This window comes from Lissotriton helveticus, chromosome 9, assembly GCF_964261635.1.
Source record: "Lissotriton helveticus chromosome 9, aLisHel1.1, whole genome shotgun sequence".
In the NCBI taxonomy this organism is placed as follows: Eukaryota; Metazoa; Chordata; class Amphibia; order Caudata; family Salamandridae; genus Lissotriton; species Lissotriton helveticus.
In genome coordinates, this window is record NC_136070.1 from 987550055 (window position 1) to 987569858 (window position 19804).

Below are 19804 nucleotides of genomic sequence, written 5' to 3' on the forward strand. Positions count from 1 at the left end.
AAAAGTATTGTAACACATCAATTGTTTCAGATTCAAATAGTTTACAAAGCACTCGCACTTTTCGATATCTTCAGTTGGTATTTGGCTTAAATGGATTGTGGGCTGACCATGTGGCTTACCGTAGAAGAAAGTTCACAAACTCTACTAATATGATACTCGGTTTGCCAAAGCCGAGGAATACAGAGGTTGTATCTGCCACTGTCAAAATTTTTAAACTCCAATGTATACCAACTGCCACCCATGATGCAGAGGTTTGGGGGCATACTAATTGCGGCAGCATCCAGGATGAAGAAAACAGATTTTGCCGTAAAATTCGGGGCGCACCCATTTCTTCCTCCAAATATGCCAGTCACTGTGAACTTAACTTGCCTTATATTGAAGATTACATCAAGGCTCGCCCAGCATTATTTTGGCTGAGAGTTTGGAGAAACCCCGCGGCCCAACTTACTAGGGAGATAATAACAGATTGTTTAAAATGTGATAAGGGGATGGAAATACCTTGGCTGGCTGCTGTACACAATAGTCTAATCAGTGTGAACCATGAACATTTATTTTCAAACCTTTCAGACCTTGGCACCATTAGCAAGAAATCCCTCCAGATGGCTCTTTATGTATCTTATAAGAATGCTAGATTTGACAAAGAGAGAAGGAAAACTTCAGTTGCTAGATATATGCGTATCGAGAATATTTTGTGCGCACCTTCTAGCTATATATTAAAACCTTTTGGTCATTGGGAAAGGGGACTACTTTTCCAGCTGAGGACTGATACTATGACATTTATGCTCTCATTCCCTGCGGGGTATATTTCAAACCTCGATCATTTGCCATGTCCATGCAATAGCCAACACAAACAATCCATGCTGCACTTTTTATTTTTCTTTAGTTACTATTTAATACTTACCAAAAGGTTTTTGATTCCATATTTTAAGACTTTACCTGAGATTGACTACAAGGCAGCATATGGGAAGGTCATTGCCTTGAAAGACGAGGAGCTTTTTTTCTTTTCTGAAAGCGGCGGTGCGCACTCGTAACTCCATGTGCCCCTGCTGAACCACATTAATTTATCTTGTTTTTTAACCTCAAGTTTCATGTGATTTCTGGTATATAAATATTCTGATACATTTCGCTGTCTTTTTATCATTCTGTGCATTGCATTACTGGTGGACGAGTTCTAATTCGATATTTTAGTTGCCTCCTTTGTTGCTAATTTTTTTTTATTGCATATGTCGTTGTCTGTCTGTACTTTTATGGATATGTATCTGTATCCGAATGAAGAGGATATTGACTGATTGATTGATTGAAAGAAGAATGATGGATTCAACCCATGTCTGTGACTGGCGGTGAGTGTCTAAAAAGTTACAGCGCTCTGCCCATCGTCTCCTTGTGTTCACTTTGTTCACCCTAAGTTGGCAGGGTATGCCCAGATGTGGGTCCTTTGTTCACTTTGCCACTGGATTCAAGCTAGCCTGGCTGATGAGGGGTGTTACCTCGAAGAAAGTCACAGGATGCTTGTTTCTGGTCCAGGGAACACCAGGCTTGGCAGTTCGGGGTGGACTATTCCCATGAGGCACAGGGTCAAGACTGATTTGCAAATAGCTGGGTCTGAACTGAGGTGGTGAGGTGAGCTACAGAACGATGATGGATTCAACCCAGATCTGTGACTGGAGGTGAGTGTCTGAAAAGTTACAGCGCTCTGTCCATCATCTCCTTGTGTTTGCATTGTCCCCTGAAAGACTTTCAGCAGCAGTCCAATCCCTGGTTATCTCCTGCTTAGATTATGGAAGCGCTACACTGGCAGGCCTAAGTAAGGTTGGCCCCTCTATGGGTCACATTGAACTTAGCTGAGGCTCATCTCTGGAACCAGGAGATTCAACCACATTACCGGGACCACAGCAATTTTAAATTGCTCCCATTCGAAGCTAGAATCCAGTTGAAGATAGCTTGCATGACACATGAGGCCCTTCACTAGAAGCACCTGTCTACCGGCCCAAAAAAGGTAATCTATCTGGGAGTAGTTACTCCTCAAGAAGTTCCAACTCCCTACTGCTGAAACTACAGAAGCTCCATAAAAATAAGATTTAGAACCGCTCCATTTCCGGTTTTGCCACAAGAAAATGGAATGTACTACCACCAGAAATTAGGACAAACCCCTCCTCTACATTCTTCAAAAAAGAAGTAAAAAAGCTTCTGCTGAAATGACTCCTCCACAACTTATACCTAATCATTGTGCTTGATAATTCACATGTCGACTCCTTATGGATCACTGATCTACCAAGCCGATGTTTCCACTGCTCCCTGCAATTTTCCTTCATGCTTTTGTTCCTTGTATGTATGGCCTGACTGCTTTATGTACATTGCTCTGATACGCTGATGGGTCATGTTTGCACTTTGTAAAACTCAGCAAATAAATGAATAAATAAATAAATACTTTACATATTGCCTGTAGGTTAATCTTGGTTGCTTGGCACCATTGCTACCAAGGGGGCTGTGCTCAGATTCACTTAGTGGCTTTAGAGGTTCATCATGACAAGGATTGTGGTTCCTATTTGAGGTACTTCCCTTAACTAATAAGCCAATTTCTTACAACGGGCAATACTAAAAGCAAAACACAGTGCTGGAGAGAGAGCTTTTAGCACCAGCTCTCTTTCATTTACAAATGCTGGCCCTCCACACTTCACAGAGAAAGCAGGCTTTGGCCGATGTTTCTTCAACAAGCATTAAAACTTGCAGACAAGCAGTTATCTTCTGCTTGAGAGGTGACAGCCCTGTGCCCATTGCCTGTTTTATCAAATCACAAATAAAGTGGCGTGGCTCTTAAGCAGTAAAAACTTGCTAGTAGCTAAAGCCAGTGTCTGAGTTGATTTGGCTGTTTTATTCTTGCTTGCAGTCAAAAGTGTTTTAAAGGATCGAGGGCCCGATTCACAGAACTAACTTAAGACAAAATCCTAAACTTACTACCATTTTCGTATTCACAGAAGGCACTTACTCATTTTGGTATTCACAGAAGACACACTCATTTCGGTATTCACAGAAGTTAGGAGTCCTAACTTTTGGACTCCTAAATGCCTTCTGTGAATACCAAAAGTCCTAAAGTTAGGATTTTTCTCAATTTAGTAGTAGTAAAGTTAGGACTCCTAACTTTAGGACTCCTAAATGCCTTCGGTGAATACCGAAAGTCTTAAAATTAGGATTTTTCTCAGTTTAGTAGTAGTAAAGTTTAAAAAAATCCTAATTTTAAGACTTTCGGTATTCACAGAAGGCATTAAAGAGTCGTAAAGTTAGGAGTCCTAACTTTACTACTACTAAATTGAGAAAAACCCTAATTTTAAGACTTTCGGTATTCACAGAAGGCATTTAGGAGTCCTAAAGTTAGGACTCCTAACTTCTGTGAATACCGAAATGAGTAAGTGCCTTCTGTGAATACCAAAATGAGTAAGTGCCTTCTGTGAATACCAAAATGATAGTAAGTTTAGGATTTTGTCTAAAGTTAGTTCTGTGAATTGGGCCCTGAGTACTGGCCCTCAGAAATGTTGTGCTTTGGACCTAAAAATGGTTAAAGCTCTGTTGCTTTATCATGGATCAGATATTTATTACAAGCTGTGAGTACCTTTGCTATCTTGTACTTTACGGACTGGGTTGTTGCATTTAGGGCTTTATGCTAACTGTTTTCACTTGAAGCATTGCACCATCGGCCTTTAAACGAGGGTCTGTTGGCACTTTAGTGTTTATGTATCTGAAACTGTCATTATTTAATATTGTTACAGGATGGATATCACTCGCCTTCAGCAATTTAGACACTTTGTAGTTTATTCCCTATGCAGTGCACCAAGGATTCTACACCCATGGCTTTAGTTTAAAGTATTGCATATAGTTACCTTTTATTGGCAGGCATTTCGCCATTCCGGTTTACACATGATGAAATACTGCTCTGGTCTTTCACACTTTGTATTTTAACTGTTGTGTGCAAAGGTCTATGGTTTTTACTAACTGTAATAACATTTTACTACTACTCAGTCACTCTATGTATGCAACCATTGACTCATTGTCATATATTTAGCCATCACCTCACCATATGCGCCAATCAGTGACAATATCTTCCAAAGGCAGGCCTAAAGATTTTATTAATAATTGTTTCAACTAGCTTACGTGTATGCCAAGCACCTGCCTATTTTAGGTTTCGAAACAGAAATTACATTAAGGGCCCTATTACGAGTCTGGCAATCCAAAGACCACCAGACTCATGCTGGTGCGGTGGTGGCGGATCCAGCCACCGACTCACTGATGGCTTGACCGCCCCATTAGGAGATGGGCAGACAGACCGCCCTGGACTGCCAGCTCTGCCAGGGAACTGCATTTCTCTGACGTTCATGTGGTGGTCAGAGGCTGCAATATGCTTGGCAGGACCAGAGAGGAGAGGAAATCCAAGGGGGCCTCAACCACATGTGGATGCACACAGGGGTGCATACTATGTGCCCCCTGTATGCAGGCACATAGGTTCCTGCACAGCACGGACGTTCGAGTCCATGCCGGTTAGGAACCTTGCAGTGTGGTCCCATTGCGGCGAGTCCTTTAAAAGAGGCAATGCCATGGGACGGCCAAGCCGCCCGCCTGCCAGACTACTTAAAAGTCATAATATGGCAGGCAGCTGCAACCTTTGGTGAAGCGGTGGTGCGTCAGTTTGCACCACTGTGCCACCGCTTGGCCAAAAAGTCGTAATCAGGGCCCAAGTATATGGATGCGACTGTCAAAACCAACAAGTAGGCAACTGCAGAGACACATTAAAAACATAAAGGACATTCCCTAACACAAGTAGCTAAATATTACAATGATTAAGTAAATGAGATTGTAACCGCTTGCTTAGTCAAAGAAGATGCAGCAATTAATTTAAAAGCTCTAGACAGCTTACAGTGTTCACTCTGGTTAAATATGATGTATCTAAATGGTCCACGACAAACTGAAAGCCTTACACTAGACATAGAAATAGTAGAACCAGTCCCTGCCCATCAGTGGAATGGGGCTCTAAACTTCTAACGTGAAGGGTCGATATAGGTACAATAAAGAAGGAGCAATGTTGTTGATCACTGTAATTGCAAAGGGTGTGGGTAATTGAAATATCACAAAGGTTGGCCAGTGTGTGAGCTGCTATTTGTGCATGCAATGGGCATTAAAGCTGAAATAAAATATTTTGCACTTCTCTGTGTCTTTGTTGTGAGAATATCAATAGAATATTTAATTGTATAGAATACATTTTAAAAATAGAGGGTATTTTTGATATGACGTTTAACATGGTTTTTCTGCATTGCATGTAAGGCAGCTCAGTGTAGAAAATGGGACCACCAATGTGATATCAACAGAGCTACATAGTACCACATTATTCCATTGCCTTTGCTTCAGAATCACACAGGAAATGGGCTTACCTTGCGCAATGTTCGTGCAGGCAGTGCCGGAGGACCATCGCCAAGAGGGTGGTGAAATGCATCAAAGTGTATAGAGTAGTGACCTGAGGAAAATAAGAGAAGAGAAGTCATATCAACTCTCAACAGAACAGGAAGACTGAAATGCAACCTCCAGCCTGATGTTACACGGCTCCGCAAATGCCCATCGCTACTACCCTTTAGCACATAGCCTAGCAAAGTCTAATTCTTAAACAACATACTATCAATATCATTCTGAAAACAACTATTTCTAAATTTGGTAGAAAAGCAATGCATGCCTCAATATCTTTGACAAAACTACATTATTGCTAGCTTCAAATACATTCCATTAAAACAAGTGAATCCATGTTTAATCACGTGGGCAGCCCCCATGTGTTCATCCATGGCCAAATTCAGTCTCCTGTTGTGTTCGACACACTTGTTTCCTAAGCCAAATATTTTGGCTTACACCTGATTACCGTCCCACTTTGATATACAATACCACTAACCCCACCAATACTATTGCCTCCCAACTCTATTGTCTATAAAAACTTAATATGAAGAGGTTTTTCATATTAAGGGCCTGATTATACATTTGGCGGTGCAGTGCTGTGTCCACCCTGCCGCCAAACCTGAGGTCGGGCCGCCGGCCAGAATACAAGTAAATTTCCCATGTCTTGCTGGATTTTTTTGACATTCCCATGGCAGTACTCATTTCAGGGAATAGCAAAAACAGCTCCTGGAAGGCATGGACTGTAAAGTCCATGCTGTGAAGAAACTGGGGTGATTGCACAAAGAGGGGCACATGTTGTGCCCCTCCTGTGTGCATCCACAAGGCTTGAGGCATCAGGGAGCCGCGCCATGGTTCTCATGGAGAAAGAACCACCACAAAAACCGTGGCGCAGAGGAAACTTGTTATATGCTTGGAAGGACCGTTGCAACAATGCCAAGGAATCCAGTTCCCTGGCGGCTGCGGCAGGACAATGGTGATCCGACTGCCCTAATTGTAATAGGGTTGTCAGAAGACCACTACCAACGTGCCCCATGAGTTTGGCGGTCCGTGGACCGCCAGACGTATAATCAAGCCCTAAATGTTTGTTCATGATATTGACATTAACATGTAATAAAACAATTGCTGTTACTCATGTTTAGATTGACACTAGATAATTCAGGCCTGTGTTTAAAATGGATAACGCTTGGATGCCATTTTCCTTCATGGCACGTGTATTTTATTTCTTGGAGCAGCTAAACTTCCAATTAACAACTGTGATGAGACATTGCTTTCTTTTCCATTTGAAATGTTTTCTTTTATGGGGTAACTTAGAATGCCCTTATTGATTGCAACAGTACACCTGCAGAGTACGTGCTGGTCCAATGTATATCATTTTGTTGCAGATATTTGTAAGTTTGAATGACCCTTAGAGAAGTTGTATTGTGGAGGATTCTAAAAAACTAATGAGCTTAAGGTAGTATCTTTTTACTTTAACATTGTTATGCCTGTTTTGCAGCTCTGTCATGTTAACGGATGTGTCTATCAAACTTACAAAGGATTGACAGGAGTCACAGTGATGGCAGTTCCTGACATCACTTTGACGGAGTAATCCCTGTCAACCAAACTCTAAATTGGGCCTTATGTCAGGAGTAGGTACCTGTAAAAGTGAAAGACTGTTCCCTTTCAAGGGCAGCATGGGTTCAGCACCTTGACTACTCTACGGCCGGAACGCAGAAGAGGGGCAAGGCTTCATATGCTGCTTACAGAAGGAAGATCTAGGGCCTTCAGTGTCCCCACTATGCTGCTGGATGACATCTAGTATTAGTCTGGTGTCACATCTTACTCATCTATATAGGATGCTGCAGACGTTCTGTGGGTCTGAGCAGGAGTTATATTAGACACCGTCTGCCATGTCTCTAGATTTCGCCTGTTCTTGTCGGGTTTACGACAGACAGCGTCTCCAGATTTTGCCTGTTCTAGCCAGGTTTATGACAGACAGCATTCTGATTATAAACTTGAATGGTAAGCTGTTATCCATTTTTAGGATGTGCAAGACACACTGAGATGATGTTAGCTAATCCAATGTGCAGATAATGTCCATTAGCACCTACCATACGTGGAACTTGCGTTCTTAGGTGATTTTTATGTGACTCATAGTGATTTGAGAGGCTCAATAGGAAGTTTGATGACAGGAGGCATGCAAAATAAGTGGCTCTAATCAAGATTCCTGCAAGTCCAGTCGCTTAATAAGTAGTCCTTTCCACAATTTTATGTTATGGTAGGAGATATGAAAATTATTTCCCCTAGAATTTAGATGGTTAATAGCATTTATTTGAAATTAGCTCTACTTGACGGCCAGGGGAATTTTCTTACCATGGGGTATACTGCGGGGAGGAACTGGTGGGGCTAGCACACTTCCAACGTGGGTGGACAGAAAAGGCAAGGTATCTCGAGTTCCACTATCTAGACTCCAGCTACTTGGGGCGGCTGGCACAGCTGAAAAAAAAGAGTACAGTATCATTAAGTTCATGTACCACCTGAAAAGCAAGAAATGAGATAAGACAGGTAGCGAGAGAATAGAAGAAAGTATGCTTGAAGGTTTAGGAACAGTTTTCATCAGTCGCAATGTGGTCTAACCCACCAAGTGTCATGCACTTAAGGGAAACCTACAGAATATATGAATTGATCCACTGCTCTTGTTTCACTCAAAGGACCCCAATTACAATGGGTGTATAATTACTTGTTTTAAAATGTGAATGGAGATTTTTAATTGAAATTGTATTTTTATTCTGACCTAGGAGATCCCTTTTCTCCTAGAGGGTATTTGGCCATAATAATATCAAGTTAGTAATATTGAGCTACACAAATATCGAGTTTTTAATATAGTGACACATTAATATCGTGATGCAGAAATATCGTGGACATAAATATCGATTTTTAGGTAAGTAATATTGTCTGCAAGAATATTTGTGTTTTTAATATCGTTTGCAATATCAATTTTAAAAATATAGTTTTTAATTATTTGCATTTTTGTGTGCATATTGTATATGTTAGATATTGTTTGTATAATTGTTGTTTACAATTTTATATTATAGTTTTTAATTTTAAGTTATACATAATTTTGTATTTAACTGTAAATAGTAATTTATACTGTTGGAGCGGGTTGTGAGGTTAACAGGGGTAAAAGGTGGAATGCTAATGAAATATAATTAATGAATAATAAAAATAATTGTTTAATTGATAATTAATCATGTAAATTGTGTAACTATTATATGTTTAGGTGCTACTTTAAGAGCATGTTGTTTTGTTTGAATGGGTACTGGGTGGGAAGTTAGTTAACTAATAATAGGTTAATTATTAATTAATGTTTTATTATTGATTAGTTAATTGATAAATACTTATGTAAATTGTGTAATTATTTTAATTTTTCTGTGATATTTTAGGTATTGGTTGTTTTGTTTGTAGGGGTATAGGGTAGGAAACTAATTAAGTAATAATTTATTTATTTTTAATTCGTTAATTGATCATTAAGTAAATCGTGTAAATATATATATTTTTATTGTTTAGGTGCAGTTGTTGGGTTTGTAGGGGTGTAGGGTGGGAAGATAGGTAATAATGACTAATCAATTAATTATTAATTTATAAATAAATATTTAATGTAGTAATAATTATGTGAATGGTTTAAAAAATTATATTTTTATGTTGTGTTTGTAGGAGAATAAGGTGGAAAGTTATCGAATTATAAAGAATTGAAAAATAATTCTGCATTTAGTAATCATTAGTATAAATAATACTTAATATGTTAATTGTGTTATGTTTCTTTATTTTAATTATATTTAATTGTGTGTTGCTATGTTTGTGGGAGTATAATGTATTTTAATTAAATGATCTATTAATAACACGTTATTACTTTTCAAATAAATTATTAAAAATGTTAATAATAATTTAATTTATTTAGTTATTTTTCAAATGTATATTTATTTGTTTGAACTCAATTACATTTATTTACTTTTGCACAGACTGGAGGGGGAATAGTACATTTTACCCCTCTGGAATTCAACACTTTCACTACTGTTGCACAGACTGCAGTGGTAATAGTATGTCTCTTTTTCACAAGGTTTACTATATTTTTATTATTTTTTAAATGTATGTAATGTTCTTATTTGATTAGTTTTTCAATGTTAAAGTATTTGTAAATATATTTGTATAAACGTTTTAATTTGGTGTTAATATTTTTAGTAAATTAGTTTTAATGTTCCTATTTGTTTTCATGTTTTAATTTTTTATGTTGGTTGTATTTATATATATATATATATATATAAGCAGCATCAGATCTTGAGAATAAACATTTGGATTCAGATTCACGGAGTCAGCGCCTTCTCTGAATTGTGAAGTATGGCTGGTGAGAATATATATATATATATATATATATATATATATATATATATATATATATATATATATATATATATATGTTTATACATTTTTTATATTAGTAAATTTTAAAAACACATAAAATGTATATGATGTAAAATATATTACATTAATATTAGTTGTTTTTAGAGATATGTATATATAAACATAAACACATAAGTTTTTATGTGAGCATGTTTACAAAAGTATATTTTTATTTTTAATATTGAATGGTACTGAAATTCATGTAATATATATTTTATTATAGTTATGTATTCAAATATTTGTGTTACTATGTTAAACTGTGTATTTATTGAAAGTAATATCTTTGTCATATTTTTGAAGATATTAGTGTAAACGATATTTTTTACTCAATATTTTTGTACATATCTTTATAAGTATAGGAAAACAATATTTGTGTCAATTATATTTTTGACACAATATTTCTGTCACAATATTTGTGTGGTCGATATTCTGTCAATGATCCCTCCTGGAGATTAGTGTAGATGGAAAAGTTCTTAGTCAGGATAAAACTGTTATGTACATGTAATAAATAAAATAAAATTAAAATCCATGGATAGAGATTTTAAACGAGGACCACACCAAAGTGCTGCTTGTGTACATCAGTCCCAATTTTGTACAAAACTGTAAGTCACGCGTAATAACTTGAGTAAAGCCCAGTGCAGCTAACATTTAGCACCAGTTTTTGCTCTTGCCTACAGACAGCTTTAGGTTTCGGTTGTCAAACACACATTTTGTCAACAATATAATATATAGAGTAGACTTCATGTACTCATGAGCCCTGATGCCTTTTTTGTTTATCTAACGTCTTTATTCCTGATTCAATGGCTTTCCTTCCAGTAAGTCTGTGTGTCCTACTCAAGAGCAATTTGAGCTACCCACATTTTGACTGCATTTCAAGTATACTTCCACTGCTAATATCAAGCCTTGTATTGCTGTCTATATGATGGATTATTTTCTCTCTGTAGCCCTGTTCTCCTCCCACCTTACCCCAGGTCCCAGTTTATTTACTACTCTACCCAACATCCGTGTGGCCCACTACTCTCTTGTTCTCTGAATGCTGCCACTCACTATATCAGCAGGTGGCCATATAATATATATATTTTTTTCTATTCCAAGATGGGTCAGGTGTGTGGGCATATGCATGCATGTGCACACTTGCAATGTTGCCATTTTTTAATGCATCTTCTTAGTGTATAAGGGAATATATTCAATGGAGGCAACCATGTGTGCATAAGTATTCATAGTGGCGATCTTTAATGATTTTCTTCAACCAAACAGAAATTCATTCAAAGATGTTACGAACACATTAATGTACACTGAAGCAGCCACCTTTAAATTAAAATTTTTAAAGTATATGATAAACCTTCAAAGATAGAAGCTGTGCCAGCACGTTAATGTATAATTGCCATCTTTGAATGGGTATCTTTAAACAAAGGAAGATTCATTCAAAGATGAGCACTACGTCTGCCTTTGAGTGCATGCACAATGGCAATCTAGAGAAAAAACACAAGCAATGCCAAAGGTCATAGGTTTTATGGGTGTAACCCATTGCCTTTGCCAATGCTTGATCACACTGTATTCTAACTGAGTACCTAATTCTTTTGCTCTCTGAAGGTGTGTGAATCATATTCTAACACAACAGAACTTAGATTCTGGTATGAATAAAATTGCTGTTTGTGAAAGATTCAAGATGACCCTTTTCATTGATATAGGATGCTGTAAGGTAAATATTAGCATTATTATTCTAATGTGAAGTACTTGAAAGAATTATTTTTGGAGAAAAGGTGCAAGTTCCTTACCTTTCTCGACAACAGAGAGATTAGGGTCACTACAAGGTTTGCAAGGCCCAATAACCTGGTGGAGAAGAGTGCGCTGGAAGTTGGGAGGCTGTAAAAGGTAGAAAGAAATCTGATTGATAAAGACAAAACGACCTTCTCAGCATTCCTACCATAGTGTAGACTTAAAATAACACCCTTCTAATTAGTTGCAGTGGAACACAAGTTATTGCATTGAACAGCATCGATACCTGGAGAAATGTCGATACCTGGAGAAATTAAGTGAACTTTATCCCATCATTTCAGCATTTCAGACTGAGTTAGAAATAAAATGACATAGTTAGGCAAACAGACAAGCAGGTTACTAAGCTTTGGTATCACTTGTTCTGGTATATACACTATCTAGCTACAGATTTTTCACCTGTAGAATATCCCCAGGCACCAGATTGGAGCCAGAAGGTTTAAAATGGCATTGCTTCTGTGCACCAGTAGGTGACACCATGCAGCTCCTCCTTGAAGTCTTCCATCTCAAGAGTTTGGGGGGGAAACATATGCATCAAACCATTTATAACCCGCTTATCACAACAGGTGATTTAAAAAAGAACAGATTGTTCAGCAAATGCAAAATGACCAAAAGGGCCAACAACTAACTGTTTGTAGTGCCCACTGCAAGGCTTTCCTGGTCCAGAAATAAAACAAACTTCAGGACATCCAACAGTTTGGCCTACAATGGATCCGTATTACAGGTGCCACACCAGGCCACAAACCTGTCCCAGTGCCCGACACCTGGCAGCAAGGATGACATCCACAACTTGGGGAGGAATATCAAACTCCTTCAACTGCAACCACTCAATCTTCATACATTGAGCTGTGTTTTGTGTACATTCAGGTGCAGGTCCCTGCCCTGCTGCTGCGACAGGAAATTATCCCAAAGTGGTAGGTTGATCGGAGGATAGATGTTCATGACCAGAAGCTCCAGGTACCACACCCTCCTGGCTCCATCCGAAACAACCAAGATGACTTGGGCCCAGTTGCTCCTGATCTTCTTCAGTACTCAGGGCAGGAGAGGCAGCAGAGGAAAGATGTACATGAGTGCCAGGTTCCACTCTATCTGGAATGCATCTTTGAGAGAGAACCTTCTTTGAAACTCCAATGTGCAAATGTTTTGACACTGCACAGTCTCAAAAGTGGTCAAAAGATCAAGTCAAGATACTCTCCATTGTTGGAAGATGCCCTGTGCCATCTCGGGACATTACCGACATTTGTGATCCACCATATGCTGTTGGCTGAGTTTGTCTGCCCTAGCGTTCAAAGATTCCGCCAGGTGGTACACACTCTTGATGTTCCAGCCAACTTGAGGCAAGAAAAACGTCTTGCCAGAGGATCCAGGACCCCAACCCGCCCTGCTTGGTGCAGTACTAAATAGCAGTGTTGTTGTCCATAAGAACCTGAACCAGCCTCTACTTGATGATGGTAGGAAGCTTTCAGCTCTGGGAAAATGGCCAACAAGTCCAGAATGTTGATGTGAAATTGGGTATCTGGCATAGACCAGTGACCTCTGATCTCCACCTCTCCCAGTTGACCTCACAAGTCCAGCAGCAACGCATCCATTGCCACCATCATCTGTGGGTTGGGCAGTGAGAAGGATCTGCCACTGACCCAAATGTGGTCGAAATTTCACCAATGAAGATCAATTGCAGTCTCCTCCAAAACCTCAATATAATCCGACAGGTTCCCCTGACCCTAGAACAACTGAGACAGGTCTCACATATGCCAGCTGGCATAGTCAACAAGCAAGATGCATGACACCAAAAATCTTCAGAGCCTCTTACACTGAGACCCAGGACCAAAGCTGAAACATCTGGAACAGAGTCTGCATGTCCTGGACTTGTTGTGATAAAAGAAATGCCTGAAACTGCACCGTATCCAGAATGGCTCCAATGAAAGAGAACCTTTGCGAAGGTGTCAGGTGTGATTTTGGCATGTTGACAGTGAACCCCAATGATGTAAGGAGGTATACCATCATCTGTCGAACATTTCTGCCTTACTGCGGTGAACCCATCATCACATATATTCATCAAGGTAAAAGAAAACTGAAGTCCCCAGTCTCCAAAGGTGTGCTGTGACCACTGCAATCACTTTTGTGAACACCCTAGTGACATTGTTGAGGGCGATGGGGAGCAGGGCACATTGAAAATGCTCCTAGCCAACCCTCAACTGCAAGTAACATCTGTGGGACTGCAGGATGGGAACATTCAAGTAGGCATCCTGAGATGCAAAGATACCATCCAGTCACTTGGATCTAGTGCAGACAGAACTTGGGCAACGTGAGAATCATGAATTTGTACTCCTCCTGTGGGCGGAGAGCTCAAATGGGACAAAGGCCTCCATTCTTCTTTGGCATAAGGAAATAGTGGGAATAAGAGCTGGTCCCTATTTCGGTGACTGGAACTCTCTTTATGACTCCTTTGGCCAAAAAGGCATTCTCCATTTGAACCAATATGGATAAGTGCTACTGTGAAAGCCACTCTGAAGTAGGCAGAAGATGTGGTGGAATGGAAAGGAATGGTAGGGCATAGTCATGTTGAACGATTTAAAGGAATCATCTTCAAATGCTGTATATGGGGAAACGTGTGAACCTGTCTCCCACAGGGTGGTTGAGTGACATTAAGGGCAAACTAAAGCAGTTATGAGGCTGCCACTGTAGGCGTGAGGTACTGGGAAATTCATTGCTCCTGCTGGCATGGACATCCCAGTGAGCAGTGGCACTGCTAATAAGCCATTCCTCTGGAGTAGACTCCAAAGGTATAATACTGCTGAGGAAATTGTCTAGCAGGAGTAGAGGGTCCCAGGAAACATGTTGTGGCCTGGCTCTCATTAAAATGACCCTAGCAGACTAAGCCTTCTCGTTAATCAGGCCAGTCGAAATGCATTTCCGAATCTGATTGTTGCAAATCTCTGGAGAAACTTCTGGATCTTATCAATTTGGGACACTGAAGCAGCATTCTACTTCCATCTGCTCTGACGAAGCCGTCATTAGAGTCCAATCCAGACTGTATGATGCATTTGGTTACATCCTGACCATGCTGGAGCCTATAATTCTAGGGACTTCAGGGCAAGATCTTAATAATCATGTCAGAGAGCGTTGTCCGGTTAAACAGCTAGCACTGACCAACTTCAGGGCTAGGCTGGCCAATGAAAACATTTCTCAAATGCCTCAATTCTGTTAGACTCGCTTTCTGGGATGGGGGTTGTAGGAAAAGAATTTGGGTTTACCCTACTGATGGAAGTTTGGACCACCAGACTTTCTGGTGTGGGGTGTTGGATTAAGAAATCAAAGTCACCTGACAGCCTGTGGAATCGGGCTACCTGCCTGTTCACCAGCGGCGGCTGGCACAGGTAAACACAGTGGGGTGGTGAGGCGGGGTGGGATGGGAGCGGGCATAAGTTGACAGATGATGGAATAGGTATAAGTAGATAAATAAATAACACCTATTCGGTCCTTTGTCAGCTTCCCCCCTGCTACGCCCTTTGCCCCGCCGCACCGGGCTTACCTGTGTCGGCCGCCGCTGCTGTTCACCTGTGGCAAGATCAAGGTTTAGCCCAAGTACCCAGTAATGTGTCAGTCAAGGCTTTATAGAAAAGTAGCAGCAGTTCAGAGAAAGCCTGTCCAGGCTGTAGAACTTCATTCAGAATGTTTGCCTTGACGTCCATAGAAGGAAGTTGTAAGTCCTATACCTCAGCTATGCGACACATCATCACAGCAAATAAAGCACACTCCTACGTTGATGGCCGGGGAAGGGAAACTATCCCTGTACCTAGTGAAGAGTCCAACACACTGGTCTCCACTAAATAAATGTAAAAATTGTTATCCTCATAGTGTGGGGGTAAATCATTCCCATCGTCTCTAGCATTATCATCGAAGGCTGGTTGAATATGGTCAGACTCAGACCCAAGAGATTGTTAAAGCGCTGAAGGGTGGCTCTGTGGTAAAAGCATTGTCGTATCTGAATCAGATTGTACACAGACATGGTGCATTGGAGTAGATTTGGGACATGACCTCAGTCGAGGCCGAGATGAGTTCAGCTGGGGGTCAGACACAAATATTGGTATGGAGTACTCCTCGGGCCAGAGTCGATATCAAAGAGACCAGTGTGGATTTTGATGTCAGAGTTGAACTAGAGAGAGGATCTCAGGAGTTGTGATGGCAGTGATGGCTCGGAAGACAGATCTGTTGAAGGTAACCCAACTTAAGGCCTCCGCGGATCCTTGGGGTATGAAGGTTCACCTCAGGCAGTAGGTCTGCGCATTGGACTTTGAGTGGGAGCAGGACTTTTGTGATTTCTTACAGTGACGAAACATGTTCCCTTGCACACTGTTTTTTATTGGACAAAATGTAGAGAAACAACTGATCAACCAACAAGAGATGAACTGCAAATGAGCCCATGATCCAAGTACGAAGTCACGGAATGAAAGGAAATGAGGTAGTAGTTCAGATGGGGAGGAAACAAGTGAGTATGGAGCCGCATGGCACCATATACTGGCAAGTGGGAGCAATGATGTTTTAGGTCTTCCGGATGCAGTCTAGCATTGAGGGATATTCTAAAGGTGATCTGCAGTTAGAACTATCCATTAGAAATATATGGGTTTTCTTAATCACATATAAAGCTAACTGATTAGATAACTGGAAATAAACCATTAATAAAAAAACAGAAACTATGGGTATATTTGTGTATGCAGCGTAGAGTACAAGATAATAAAGGCCAGGGGCCTGATTTACAGAACTAACTTAAGACAAAATCCTAAACTTACTACCATTTTTGTATTCATAGAAGGCAATTACTCATTGTGGTATTCACAGAAGACACTTACTCATTTCGGTATTCATAGAAGTTAGGAGTCCTAACGTTAGGAGTCCTAACTTTAGGACTCCTAAATGCCTTCTGTGAATACCGAAAGTCCTAAAGTTAGATTTTTCTCAGTTTAGGAGTAGTAAAATTAGAACTCCTAACTTTAGGACTCCCAAATTCCTACTGTGAATACCGAAAGTCTTAAAATTAAGATTTTTCTCAGTTTAGTAGTAGTAACGTTGAGAAAAATCCTAATTTTAAGACTTTCGGTATTCACAGAAGGCATTTAAGAGTTCTAAAGTTAGGAGTCCTAGCTTTATTACTACTAAATTGAGAAAAATCCTAATTTTAAGACTTTCAGTATTCACAGAAGGCATTTAGGAGTCCTAACTTTACTACTACTAAATTGAGAAAAATCCTAACTTTAAGACTTTCGGTATTCACAGAAGGCATTTAAGAGTCCTAAAGTTAGGACTCTTAACTTCTGTGAATAACGAAATGAGTAAGTGCCTTCTGTGAATACCAAAATGAGTAAGTGGCTTCTGTGAATACCAAAATGGTAGTATGTTTAGGATTTTGTCTTAAGTTAGTTCTGTGAATCGGGCCCCAGTTTTCCAGATCCTTTGGACCTCTACAGACTTTCTGTGCATGCTGATAAGTTGTGTACACTGACAATAGCTATAGAAATCGTCTGTGTTCCACAGAACCTGAACCATTATTTTGCAAGGAGTGTTAGAGTTCTCAGTTTATACACAAACTGCATTTACAGGCCTGAAAGAATGACATACTTGTCTTCCTAAGGAAAGTGACATTTCTGCAGCTTTGCATTCGAATCAAACATTCAACTGTATGCCAACGCCAATCAAATTTCAGCAAAGAAAGACAACAGAGCAGGAGATCATGGTCTTTCAGAACTGCCAACAAATGCAATGTGTGAGACTCCAGCATATCAATTAATCTTTTTGCACCTCATAGGTAAATTAAAATGTATTTATGCATAGGTATTAAAAACCATAACATTTCATAACAGGAATATAAATACATCGTTCTAAAAGAGAGACATTTAATAAAAACAATAAAAATCTACTGTGGTAATATATATATATATTTTTTTTTGGATTAAAAACATTTATTGAGCAATCAAATAAGAGTTACAAAGATGGGCCTACAACCACACGGGCTGGCCGCTAACAGCAAAGCACAACGTAAGAAGCATACGATCTCTCCCGTGGTCAGGCATAAGTCAAACTCCAACTGTTACTCAAATTATCGGATAGGACACAACAATTCTCCCTTTTATACATAGAAAAACAACGAACTACAAAAAGGCGAATGCATACTAATCAAAGTCAGCCCAGAAGGCGGAGGGGAAGCTACCAAGCAGGAACACAAAAGCACAATCAATGGGACTCGGCAAGGTGGGGGGGGGGGACCGCGGGGAGGATAGGAAAATCACAGAACAGCATGAGAGATCTCGGGAACATCAGCCTAGGGAGACAGGGTAACATCGGGTGCGTCAACCAAGGGAGGAGTACAAATATTCCCACGATAGTCATTCCACTGACCCCAAATCTTCGTCCACGCCCTGGGCCTGCCCCTAGCTACATAGACGGTTTTCTCGCGGAACATGGACCAGTCCATGTAATCCTCCCACACCGAAGCATCGGGAGGTTTAGAGGCGCCCCAGAGTTGCGCAATGTCCCGCTTTGCGACCATGTATCCCAAGGTCGCCCATCTAGTTTGGGCCACAGAATAGTCGGTGGGTTCCCACACATTCAACAGACACCGTCGGGCCTCAGGCCGCAGGGCAATTCCAGTCACAACAGTCATCACCGCAAGCACATCAGTCCAGTAGGCCGCCACCGCAGGGCACTCCCAAATAATATGCAGAAATGTAGCACTCATCCCACAACCACGTTTGCATAAACCATCCGGGGAAAAACCCATCACTACCAGACGCGGACCAGTTACATACACCCGGTGGAGGATCTTAAGCTGAACCAAGCGGAGACGGGCGGGGATGGCGACCTCTTTCGGAGAAGAGAGTGCCGATTGCCAATCTTCGTCATCCAAGTCCAGCCCGTCACCGACCCAAACCTCCCTAAGTCGGACCAGTAAGTCAGCGCGATTATTAATCAGTTTCTTGTAAATCAGGGAGATAGTGCTATCGGGAAGGTGGCCATCCAGTATGCGATCCTCGAGGGGGGAGGACTCGGGCAGGGTCACACCAGGAGTCAGAACAGAGGCCAGAGCATGTCGGACCTGCAGATATCGAAAGAATACTCTATCACTCAAGTCATATTCGGCCTGAAGGGCCTCGAAGGACTTCACTTCACCTTTTACACAGACATCACCCACTTTACATATTCCAATCATATCCCAGCGGTCAAAGCCCTTAGTAGACCAGAGACATCCCAAACGTTCGGAAGCATAAAGCGGAGTAGCCATTGTCAGTCGATTCTCCCATCCCAGACTCACATTCGCGGTGCGCCACACACTGACTGCGATCCTGGACGGGCCCGTAAGATGGCGCCCGGCCGATCTGGAATAAAGCGCTCTATTAAAATCCCCTCCCGGCAGCTGGAGTCTATCCATCTCGAAGGCCGGATCCCGACCCGGGGAATACATTGCATGATTAATGGCAGACAGCTGGGCAGCCCAATAATATCTTTTGATATCAGGGAGCACCATGCCCCCGTCATACCAAGGGATGGTAAGTTTCGCAAGGGCAATACGTGGACGCCCGTCCCAAATCAGTTGCCTTTGGAGACTCTCAATCTTTCGGAAATAGGTTGCGGGAACGTCGTCATAGGAATTCTGAAGGGCGTATAAGAATCGTGGCAAAGACATCATTTTAAAAAGGGCCGCCCTGCCCAGAGGAGACAGGGGTAACTTACGCCAGCGGGCCACATCCAGTCGCAGTCTAAGAAGCGGGGGGAGGAGATTACGCTCGAACCGGAGTGAAGAATCCAGTGTAATAAAGATCCCCAAATATTTGAAGCCAGACTGGACAACCTGAATAGGAAACCTATCCGGCAATGGGGGCAGAACACCCGAGAGAACATACACACAGGACTTAGCCCAATTAATAACCAGACCAGAGTTAGCGCCAAACGAAGTGAGAACGTCAAATAAGACGTTTAAAGACTTGCGTGGGGAAGTAAGGTAGAGAAGAATGTCATCCGCGTAAAGCGAGACGCGGTCCTCAAAATCTGGTGACCAACTGATCCCTTTGAGGGAAGGTTCCCATCGAAGCCACGCAGCTAACGGCTCCAAGGCAAGCGCAAAGAGCAACGGAGACAAGGGGCACCCCTGTCGGGTCCCCCTACCAAGACA

The 19804-nt window shown here is 41.0% G+C and overlaps 1 protein-coding gene across 1 annotated transcript in view; it reads right to left on the reverse strand.

Moving 5' to 3' along the window:
• Positions 1 to 19804, reverse strand: part of DOCK3 (dedicator of cytokinesis 3) — a 1382531-nt gene that overhangs the window by 34177 nt on the left and 1328550 nt on the right. Inside the window, exons 50-52 of the mRNA XM_078661294.1 lie at positions 11643 to 11730; positions 7780 to 7902; positions 5418 to 5500 (exon numbers count right to left, since the gene is read on the reverse strand). Of these exons, the coding sequence (XP_078517420.1) occupies positions 5418 to 5500; positions 7780 to 7902; positions 11643 to 11730 (294 nt within the window). The remainder of the gene's footprint in view (positions 1 to 5417; positions 5501 to 7779; positions 7903 to 11642; positions 11731 to 19804) is intronic.